General features: G+C 39.6%; 1 protein-coding gene across 1 annotated transcript in view; it reads right to left on the bottom strand.

Moving 5' to 3' along the window:
• The window catches only part of tbcd (tubulin folding cofactor D), a 287,792-nt gene that overhangs the window by 198,464 nt on the left and 77,073 nt on the right, over positions 1 to 12,255 (bottom strand). The window contains exons 10-12 of the mRNA XM_043714487.2: positions 10,134 to 10,288; positions 8,467 to 8,527; positions 3,516 to 3,590 (exon numbers count right to left, since the gene is read on the bottom strand). Coding sequence (XP_043570422.2) covers positions 3,516 to 3,590; positions 8,467 to 8,527; positions 10,134 to 10,288 — 291 coding nt within the window. The remainder of the gene's footprint in view (positions 1 to 3,515; positions 3,591 to 8,466; positions 8,528 to 10,133; positions 10,289 to 12,255) is intronic.

The following is a 12,255-nucleotide window of genomic DNA, read 5'->3' as shown; positions in this document are numbered from 1 at the left end:
GTTGCACTGACTGTGTCTGGTCACATGATTCTTTTTTAAACAATGTCCTACTATTGGTTCCTTTTCGATGAATTCTAATAATTTCCTTATGACAGATGTTAGGCTAACCAGCCTAAAATTTTCTGTTCTATTTCCCTTTTTTCTTGATAAAAGTTATCAGCTATTTTCCAAGAATCTAAGGAACTTTGGAAGATCACAAACAATGTATTTTGCTATCTATATAGACACATTATTTAAGACCAGATCACCTGGACCTGGGGACTTTCAAATGTGAGGTCTAATTTTTTTCCCCAGCACTTTTCCCAATTGATTGGGATTGCTTTGAGCTGTTTCCTCCCCTGTGCATCTCTTGATTTTGGAAAGTCAATGTCAACACTTGAAAAAAGTTACAACAAGAATTATGTGGGGAGTCAAGTCAAAGACATATTAATTTCAAAGAAAAAGGTAAAACAGCATCAAGTAAGCAGTTTCTACCCACAAAACTTCACTGAATTAGAAGGGTGAGAATTGTTTACCCATCCAGAGGAGGCTGATAGTCCAGAAACGTTTGAAGTTTCAAACTCAAAATATCATCCAATAATCTTATTGATGACAAAAGAAAATAAAAGTACAAAATCCAAAAACACACAGATGAATCAATCTTAAGTTCAACATCAATTTCAAGTTTTCATCTAAATAAGCATTTTGCTTCAATACACAAGAACAAATGGAACACAAAATGGTTGATGAACTACAAGTAAGCAAACTAAATCCTTTCCTGCACAAAATAAAAACAAAGCAATGCAAAAAACGTTCTTTGAAAAAATTAGTTCACTTGATTAAGGCCGTTCATTAACAGATGCCCAATCGGCAATTAGATATAAATCTTCCCTTTCACCCATGCCTATTTCCAAACCTGAAAGACAGCATTATTATCAACATTTTTGTTACCCCTTGTTTCTCAGTAGACTGCAAAGCACTAAAAAAATCTGCCCAACCCATTTTTCTTTTCATTTTAGGTATTCATTTCTAGTTAGGCAGGTTACATGTACAAATGTTATTGACGCCTCCAGATATTTAATCTTTTGTTTAATTTTGGGTGTGATGAAAGGTGGCTAAGGACCAAGATGACTGGTTCTGGGGAAACCGATTACTGCTTGTCACGCTAATAAATCCACAGCAAATTATAAGAAATAGCATGTGCTTCTTCAAGAATATCGAAGGTGTGAGGAAATATCTGTTTGAGAAAATAAATAAGAAATATACTCAAATGCATATTCAAAATATTAATACCAGTTGGAAAGTTTTACATTGTTATAACAATTGACATGACAGTGGCAGATGGAGTTTAATTCAGATAAATATGAAGTGTGTTGCATTTTGGTACAGGAAACTAAGGCAGAACTTAATACAGTTAATGGTAGGGCCCTGGAGAATGTTGCCGAACAGGGTAAGGGGCATAGTTCCTTAAAAGTGCAGTCGCAGGGAGACCAGTGGTGAAGGCAGTGTTTGGCACACTTTCTTTCATTGGTCAATGCACTGAGTATAGGAGTTGGGAAGTCATTGGACATTGGTGACGCCACTTTTAGAATACTGTGTTCAATTCTGGTCTCTGTGCTACAGGAAAGAAAGGATTCAGAAAATATTTAGCAGATGTTGCCAAGATTGAAGGATTTCAGTTCTAGGGAGAGACCGAATACACTGGGATTTTCTTCCCTGCAGCGTCGGAGGCTGAAGGGTGATCTTATAGAGGTTTATAAAATCAAGAGAGATATGGACAGGTCTTTTCCTCATGATAAGGGGGTCCAAACCTAGGGGGTAACTTTTTCCACCAAGAGGGTGGTGTGTATGGGACAAGCTGCCAGAGGAGATGGTGGAGGCAGGTACAATGTCAATACTTAAATGGTAACTGGATGGGTACATAAATGGGAAGGGTTTAGAGGGACATGGGCCAAATGCTGGCACATGGGAATGGATCAGTTTAGGATATCTGGTCAACACGGATGAGTTGGACTGAAGGATCTGTTTCCGTGCTGCATAACTCTATGACCATTAACAAAATTCATAATTCATTCCCATGTCAGCTTGTCCCAGGTTGAGCTGCCAAGCAGTATTCCAAGGTGAAAAAAAAGCAATTCATGCAGGGAGGAGATGAATTTGGCCTCAACTTTTAAGTGACATTTCGAATACAAGCTGATGACCTCTAGTTCAGAATGTACAATCCAGGAAGGTAAAATGGTACTTTTGTGGGTTTGTTTCTGAGATTGAGCATAACTGACTGGCCAGTATTTATTGACCATCCCTCCTAGCCCATGAGAAAGGGTGGTGAGACTTCTTGATTCACTCTAGTCCACCTGCTGTGGGTTGACCCACACTGCTGTTGGGAGGGAATTCCAAGATTTTGACCCAGCAACAGTGGAGGATCAGTGATATATTTCCAAGTCAGGATTGAGAGTGGCATAGAGGGGAAATTGCAGGTGGTGGTGTTCCCATTTGTCTGCTGCCCTTGTCCTTCGAAAAGGAAGTGGTTGTGAGTTGGGAAGGCACTGTCTGAGGATCTTTGGCAAATTTCTACAGTGCATCGTGTAAATAGCACACACTGCTGCTACTGAGTGTTGGTGGTTGAAGAGTGGATATGGTGCCAATCAGTTGAGCTGCTTCGTCCGAGATGGTGTTAAGCTTCTTGAGTGTTATTGAAGCTGCACCAATCCAGCCAAGCGGGGAGTATCCCATCACACTCCCTGACATGTCTTGTAGATGATGGACAGGCTTTGGGGAGTCAGGTGGTGAGTTAACTGCTTAAAATTGTATGTTAAAAATTAAAGAAAATGTAAGACCAATCAACATCAATGTTTTGCCATCTCCATACAATTTTGTCAATCCTGCATAGAATATTATCATAGAATCCATGCAATATGGAAACAGGCTTTTCAGCTCAGCAAGTCCACACTGACCCTCCAAAGATTAACCCACATAAACCCATTCCCCTACCCTATTACTCCACACTTACCCTGACTAATGCACATAACCTGCACATCCTTGAACACTATAGGCAATTTAGCATGGCCAATTCACCTAACCGGCACATCTTGGGATTGCGTTGGAAACCGGAGCACCCGGAGGAAACCCACGCAGACACAGGGAGAACGTGCAAACTCCACATAGACAGGCACCCGAGGCTGGAATCAAACCCAGGTCCATGGCACTGTGAGGCAGCAGTGTTAACCACTGAGCCACTGTGTCACCCGAGAGAATACCAGTGTCTTAAGAATTTATACATTTTTTTTTCTCCCGAAAGCAAAAATACTTTCTCTAGTATTCAGGAGTTCAAATTAAGAATTAATGATCCATTCAAGAGGTTCGTTAGTCCACGTAAATTGTCCAGTATCACTCCAGTTCACTCCAATCCAGTACCCTTGTTAGTTTTCCCAGTAGAACATAGCATTAAATTTGTGAGGCATAACTGTTACTCTGTTTACTGCATCTTGGATGAGACAAAAGTAATGGAAAATGTAACTAAAATAATAAATCATTACCTGAAATATTCAAGTACAGATCCAACAACATCATCTGCAAGCTCTTTTGGAAGTCTTCCAGTCACTCTTCCGATCCTAAATAGGGTACAATAATATAAAATTCAATTTTAATTTTTATCATTCAGATTACTCCATTCAACTAAGCAAATTCTAATTAGAAAAACAGAGTACAATATCATTTTGAATGGCGAAATGAATCATTAAAAAATATTATCTGGCAACTGACGTTATAGACGTAAATGAACGAAAGTGAGCACGAGGTCAGCATTCAACTTGGTCAACAGATCTACCTAAAAAGTGCCATTCTACCAGAATTCAGTTACCATCCTCAAATATCAGTTTGGCTTAGTAGCTGCATGCTTGTCTGAGTCAGAAGAAAGCTCCCTCGAGGACTCAACTCTGTGATTTCTGGGGCGGCACGGTGGTTAGCCTCACAGCGCCAGAGACCTGGATTCAGTTCCCGCCTCAGGCGACTGACTGTGTGGAGTTTGCACGTTCTCCCCATGTCTGCATGGGTTTCCTCCGGGTGCTCCAGTTTCCTCCCACAGTCCAAAGACAGCAGGAATTATGAACCTTTTTGCAAGGAGGATGGTGTATAAATATAGTGAAGTCTTGATACAGCACTGGTGAGACTTCACCTGAAGTACTGTGCACATTTTTGGCCTCTTTACTGATGGAGGAATATACTTGCAGTGGAAGAGTTCAGGGACGATCACTAAGCTGATTCCTGGAACATACTATGAAGAAAGGTTAACCAGGCTGGGTCCAAATTCATCGGAGTTTAAAAGCATGAGAGGTGATCTTATATAAGGTAGAAGATTCTGAGATGCTTCACAGATAGACACAGGATATTTCTCTTCATGGGAATTCAGAACTGAAGGACACTGTCTGTGCAGAGTTTGCAGGTTCTCCCCATTTCTGAATAGGATTTTGCTAAGTGTTTTGGTTTCCTCCCACAGTCCAAAAATGCAAAGGTTATATGGATCGGCCAGGGTAAATTACCCAAGACTGTCTCAAGATGTGCAGGCTAAGTGAATTCGCGATGGTAAACGGGGGAGGGAGGGGGTTTATGGGGATAGGATGGGTTGGGGAGAAAATGTCTGGATGAGAAGCTCTTCGGACTGTATTTTTTAAGTATCCGTTCTTCTTGAATACGTTGTATAGGTGGTTCTCCTCTGTTTTACGAAGTTCGTCTGTGCTGCTGTGTGCGCAGATTCCTGAAGAACAAACCACGACAAGCAGACCAAACACAGCCAGAAACCCTAACCGCCTTGCCATACATCAAAGAAGTTTCAGAAATGACAGCCACACTACTAAGACTCCTCGGAATCCTAGTAGCACACAAACCTACCAACACTCTCAAACAAAAACTAACAAACTTAAAAAACCCAGTACAACCCATGGACAAAACCAACGTCACCTCCAAAATCCATGCAAGGACTGCCACAAACACTATGTAGGACAAACAGGAAGAAAGTTAGCCACCAGGATACACGAACACCAGCTAGCCACAAAAAGACACGACCCTCTCTCCTTCGTAGCCCTACACACGGATGAAAAAATAACACCATTTCGACTGGGACAACACATCTATCCTGGGAAAGGCTAAGCAAAGACATGCCAGAGAATTCCTAGAGGCCTGGCACTCCAACCACAACGCCATAAACAAACACACAAATCTAGATGCCATCTATCAACCCCTCAGAAAACGAACAGAAAATGACATCACCACAAACCCCAGGAACCCCATCCAGGACAAACATATAAATAGAAAGCAGGAGACAACAGCTTCACTTCACTTGGAGGTCGCCACTGATGATGTTACCTAGCCGGGTAATGAAACGTCTGGATATCAAACCTACAGCTCAGCAAGCAAACCAAAACCCTAAACCTCAACCTGAGCTACAAACCTTCACAAACCTTGCATTGTGCAAGCATAGAACAGAGAACATTATAGTGCAGTACAGGCCATTCAGCCCTCTATGTTGAGTCGATCCATGAATCAATCTGAAGCCAATCTAACCTACACTATTCCATTATCATCCATATGTTTAACCAATGACCATTTAAATGCCCTTAAAGCTGACGAGTCTACTGCTGTTGCAGGCAGGGTATTCCACGCCCTTACTACACTCTAAGTAAAGAAACTACCTCTGACATCTGTCCTATGTCTATCACCCCTCAATGCTAGCCATCACCACCCAAGGAAAAAGGCTCTCACTGTCCACCTATCTAATCCTCTGATCATCTTGTATGTCTCAACCTTCTTCTCTCTAATGAAACCAGCCTCAAGTCCCTCAGCCTTTCCTCATTAGACCTTCCCTCCATACCAGGCAACATCCTAGTGAATCTCCTCTGCACCCTTTCCAATGCTTCCACATTCTTCCTATAATGAGGCACCCAGAACTATACGTAATACTCCAAGTGCAGCCGTGCCAGAGTTTTGTACAGCTGCAACATGATGTCATGGCTCCAAAATTCCTTTACCAATAAAAGCTAACACACCATATGCCTTCTTAACAACCCTATTAACCTGGGTGGCAATTTTCAGGGATCTACGGGACACAGATCTCTTTCTGCTCATCTACACTACCAAGAATCTTACTATTAGCCAAATACTCTTTATTCCTGTTGCTCCTTCCAAAGTGAATCACCTCACACTTTTCTGCATTATACTCCATTTGCCACCTCTCAGCCCAACTCTGCAGTTTATCTACATCCCTCTGTAACCTGCAACATCCTTCAGCATTGTCCAAAACACTACCGACCTTAGTGTCATCCGCAAATTTACTAACCCATCCTTCTACGCCCGCATCCAGGTCATTTATAAAAATGACAACAGCAGTGGCCCCAAAACAGATCCTTGCGGTACCCCACTAGTAACTGATCTCTGGGATGAACATTTCCCATCAACCACCACCCTCTGTCCTCTTTCACTTAGCTAATTTCTGATCCAAACCACTAAATCACCCTCAATGCTATACCTCTGTATTTTCTGCAATAGCCTACTATGGGGAACCTTATCAAATGCCTTACTGAAATCCATATATACCACATCAACCGCTTCACCCTCATCCATTTGTTTAGTCATCTTCTCAAATAACTCAATTAGGTTTGTGAGGCACAACCTACCCTTCACAAAACCGTGCTGACTATCCCTAATCAAATTATTGCTTTCTAAATGATAATAAATCCTATCTCATAACTCTTACCCTGTGGTATAAACTATCCCTGTCCAGCGCTAAAGTAAACATAATAAAATTGTGATCACTATCACCAAAGTGCAGACCAACCTCCAAATCTTACACCTGATCTGGTTCATTACCCAGTGGCAAATTCAATGTGGCCTTGCCTCTTGTTGGCCTATCTACATAACTGCGTTAGGAAACCCACCTGCACACATTGGACAAAAACTGAACTACCTAAAGTACTCAAACGAACAGCCCTCCTCACGATCCAACCCAAGCTTTGGGTCTGCCATGTGGATGACACTTTGTCATCACAAAACGGAACATATTAGAGGAAACCTACAATATCAATAACAACATCCTTGCTGGCATAAATTTCACCAAAGAGGAAGAGAAAACCAACGGACAGTCAACGAAGAATTGCAGACCAGCGTCTACAGGAAAGCAACACACATAGACCAGATATTTAGCTACAGGAGCAATCACCCAAACACCCACAAACGGACTGAATCAGGATATTATTAAAAGGGCCACTATACACGGCAGCATCCAGGAACTACAAGCAGCAGAAGAAAAATACCTGTACAGCATATTAAAAAACAATGGGTACCCGATGAACACTATCCACTGATTCTTAAACAACAAATCCAAACAAGATGACACAATACATCCAAAGGGTTTAGCCACACCACCAATTATCAAAAACATTTGGAGATGGCTACCAAACTACTCTGACCCATTGGCATCACTGTAGCCCATAAACCTACCAACACACTGAAACAACTACTGATGAACTAAAGGAGCCTGTACCAACAACCAGCAAAACAAATGTCATTTACAAAATACTCTGCAACGACTGCAATAAACACTTATATCGAAGAGACAGGCAGGAAACTAGCCACCAGGATACACCAACACCAACCAGCCACCAAAAGACAAGACGAGCTATCACTTATATCCTTACACACAGATGAGGGAAGACACTACTTCAACAACACATCCGTCTTTGGACAGGCTAAACAGAGACACACATGGACATTCCTAGAGGCCTGGCATTCAAACGCAAACTCCATCAATAAACACACCAATCTGGACCCCATTTACCAACCTCTGAGAAAAAGAACCGGAAATGATATCGCCCACCTTATCAGACCAAGACACGTAATTAGAAAGCGGGACAGAACACCAGCCCTTCATCGGAGGCTCACTGATGATGTTACCTCGCATGGTGACAAAACATCTGAGAACAAATCTACCAGCTTCGCAAGCAAACTTACACCCTGAACCTCAAACTGAGCTGCAAATCTTCTCAAAAATAGTTTGTCAGAATCTTACAAGATAACAGAAGATAGATTCAGTCTATATTCAGCTGCTGGTTCTTCAAACAGGCTATATAATTAGGTCCATCTACCTGCTCTTTTCGCATAAATTTGCATTTTTCCTCAAGTTCATATATAATTCCCTTTTAAAGTTATTGCTGAATGTACTTGCACCACACTTTCAGATGGTGTCTTCAGATCGTAATAATTTGCTACATAAAAGAATGTCTCATATCCCTTGCATAGATTTTTCCACATTCCAAGGAAAAACCTTATTTATCTGCATTTGAATCCTCTAATATGTTTTCCTAGCTTGATACGTGTCTGTTATCACAAATCAGTTAGCCTTTCAATGTCATTCATTTTCAGTGGAGACAATGACCATAAAATTAAAAATTAAGTGCAAAATAGGAATTACCAGGTAATCTAAGGTAACCTACTTACCCTTTTGCTGCAGACCACCTGACAATAGTATCTTTGTCCTTCAACCCAAATAGCAGTTGCTCTAGAAAAGGGTCACAAAAAAATGATCAACAGGTGAGAATATATTTCTCCATTAATGTTCACAAATTAAAAAGCATCTTTCAAATATATCATTTACTCCCTCATTGTTCATAATGTAATAGACATAACATTCATGTAAAACATCCTTTCTTTCTATGTTACAGGTTTATAGTTTACCAATACTCGTTTCAAAGGCAATACTTTGGCAGATTACAAAGGTGATGCAGGTGAATTTCTCTCTTTTGTGCCCAACACACAAGTATTGAGTATCAACCGCTTTTGTTTAGTAAATGACACACTACGCCCTTTACGAATATAAATACACTGGACATTCAAACTACACAAGAGAGAACTCCAGATCATCTAATGGTTCTGCATACTAAGCATGAAACTGAATTTAGAATATCAGCTCAGAATGTATCAGGTTTAATCCTAATCCTTACTGACACTTAATCTGGCAGTAGGGGTGCAGCAAATGGCCTCAGCATCCCACATAAGAGAAAAAAATCAAAAGACAATTGTGCGCCCTATCAGTATTCTACAGCCACAGTTTTGACCAGTTTACTACAATTAATTTCACAACTTTAACAATCCAAACTAACATCGGAAAGAGCATGAAAAGTCATTTGCTACCTGCTATCAACATTTTCAAGTAACAAGGAAGGGAAGCAAATAATAAAATAGGTATACATCAACTCCAACAGTCTGAACAAACAATTCAGAAGTCCATACAATAAATAAAGGGAATACCTAATAAGGTGAGGTATTTTTTTTCCAAGAATACATCCAAAATTATTTTTCAAACAAGGAGCATTTCTCTGCAATGTGACTGATCTTATCAATAACACATGATTTCTATTTCACATACGCAGTTTATGAATGATTATATCATGTGTTCAAAAGAAGTAAAATACATAACTAAATGTGTTTAGCAATAGAGGATGGGAACACTACCTAATTTGCCTTTACTTACCAAAAGATCTTTAAAACAAACACATTTGCCATGTCCCTATATCTATACCTGTGAAAAGCAGCTAACCCAGCACACTCAGTGTGTATGGTTCAGTTACTCAGCGAGGAAAATAACAGTGAATGGATCCTAGAAATAAAAACCTACTGCCATGTGCTAATTCTTACTCTTTTAATTACACTGCAACGTTGGTAGAATTTAAAATCTAAAATTAGAAAAGCTAATTTCAGTAATGACAATTATGAAATTATCATCAATTATTGAACAAACTCAACTGCTTCATCACTGTCCTTTAGGGAAGGATATCTGCCATCCTGACCTGCACTGACCTACATGTGGCTCCAGAACCACAACGTGATTAATTCTGAACCACTCTGAGTGCAAGCCGCTCAGTTCAAGGGCAACTGAAGGTGGACAACAAATGCCAGTGGCTCCCATATCTCATGAAAAGAATTAAAAGTAAACAATTTCAGAAATTGGTTGACTAAAATTAATACAGAAAAATGTGCTATTACAATTTGTTTATTCAAAATATTGTTCATTTATTAAAAAAATGTCAAACTGCTGTCTAAAATGATAGATTATGGTAGTCCATAAGCATTTTGCACATGATATGTTTTACTCTTTGCAAACATACCTACTATATTCTCTATCTCTCCAGGGATGTCATATTCTTCATCATCATCATTATTATCTGTTCTTGATTCCATTTTCTGTATAGATGAAATGCTGCTCGCAGCTTGACCAGCCATTTGTAAGTTCAGTGCCAAAGATCTGCTCCCACGCTGATATCTAAATATTTAAAAATGCACTGTTATGATAATGTTATCTAAATTATTAATTTCCAATATCACTGACTGTACAAATAATATATGTATCTCGACCTTTTTGGAAAGAATACTTTCAAAAGCTTCTGGTTACAGCAGCAACAGAAAAACCTCCTTGATTGGAGAAGCGAAATCTCATTCAAAGTGAGTCACATCACAGTTGTGTGCCAAAAAAGAATTGGATTTGAATACAATAATATCTCAGATGACGTGCCTCAAATACAACACCTTTTGCCATCTCTGCCTTTCTCTGAAACCCCTTTTATCAATGTTTGACAATTGAAGAGCCAACTAGAAGGCCTCAACATAAGTGGAGGGCTCCTAAAGGAGAGTACGAGTCTACACCACTACCTTCAGACAGGAAATCTGACTAACCTTAAATAATCCAGGAAGACAATGTGTGTGTAAAGTAACTTCATCTACCCCAACATTTGGGACATTCTGCAAATTTGTTTTTTCTGATTTGAACTGTTACTGGCCAAGGCACTTGTAAGATATCAATCTGGAGAATTACATTTTTTTTCCCTGTGGTCATGCAACTTTTATGCGTGTGTTAGTTTTCATGAAGGGCAGCTGGATATATTCACCCAGTTTAAATCTTTTGTTAATAAACTTCACAGTTTTGCTTGCAAATTTTCTTCGCAATAAACGAGTCTTTTATTTGTCATGAAAGGAACCTGGCTGACTGGTTTCTGTACTATATGTAACCTCTATATACAGAGTCAATATCAAATGCTTTTTTAAATTCAAACTCTGTTCCCACAATGGGTCACAAGGAAAGGAATCAATTTGTTCCTAACTCAGACAATAATTTAAAAAGAACATGTTAAAAACCAAACAAAAAAAACCTAAAATGATCAATGCACTCAAAAAACACGTTTACACTCCCAAACCCAAGAAAAATAGTATCCATCTTTCTTCTGTCTCACTTCAAACTTCACTCCTTGGTTAGGTATACCTACCATGCAAGGTGAAATTCAAAAGGCCAAAACTATTTCCACATTTGATTAGAAACTTATCTGTTGTAATCAAAATTTGGACAGACAATATAAATGTGTTGCTTCATCTGCATCTTTTGGAAGGGATCACAGTTTTTCCTCCTTTTGGACAGTAAACTAGAATGGAATTGGACTGGGGTACAGCTGAAATTACAAAAAGTTTTTATATTTGAAAAAAATCCAATGGTGCATCTGCTTAGCTGTACCAGTTAATATTGCTTTTTTGAAACAGTGAGGGGGACACTTTCAAACAGAGTGCACCAACAGTCTTGGACTTAGGTCTAGCTGACAACATCCCTAGGATTGGTTGAGGTGCAGCTTGCCATAGATCTCCAGAGTAGGTGGGCTGAAAACATCTGTCTCTTCCTGCATGTGTAAGCTAAAGAAAGGCCAAGAAATTGAAACAAAAGAATCCAACAAAACTTAGATCTTTCAGATAAACTATCAAGGTGAAGAGTGACCATTGCTTTACAGACAACGGTACGTTATTTGTGCTAACGATCAAATGGATTTGAGACAGACAACTTGACTGATCCTTGTGATCTAAACTTTGTGTGCCTGTATCTGTGTGCCTGTCTGTCTGTCTCTTTGGAGTTTTATGGTTTATGTATAATGATAGTAAATTAGTAATCCTTTCCTACGTTACAATAAATAAAAAGTTATTTCTGTTAGTGATGAAAACGGACATGATTTTTTTTTCCTGAATAGCAGTCAGTCAGGCAAACTGACCATTTTGGTGGTCTAATTAGGATTTCGTATGTATTGAGAGGATTTGTTGGAACAGTGGGGCACAATTAACAGTGAAACTGTGCTACTCCTGCTGGATAGATCAAAATGAAAAACATGAGTGAGGAACTTTGACCGAAACTAATTTCTAGCTAACCATTTTATTCCACAACAAACTGATTTTTCAACTTCCTCTGTACCTCAAGTG

Source organism: Chiloscyllium plagiosum, unplaced genomic scaffold, assembly GCF_037043375.1.
Source record: "Chiloscyllium plagiosum isolate Xiang-an unplaced genomic scaffold, Cpla_swu_hap1 HiC_scaffold_25, whole genome shotgun sequence".
In the NCBI taxonomy this organism is placed as follows: domain Eukaryota; kingdom Metazoa; phylum Chordata; class Chondrichthyes; order Orectolobiformes; family Hemiscylliidae; genus Chiloscyllium; species Chiloscyllium plagiosum.
The sequence above is the reverse complement of the archived record's forward strand: the minus strand, read 5'-3'. Positions and strand labels throughout refer to the sequence as shown.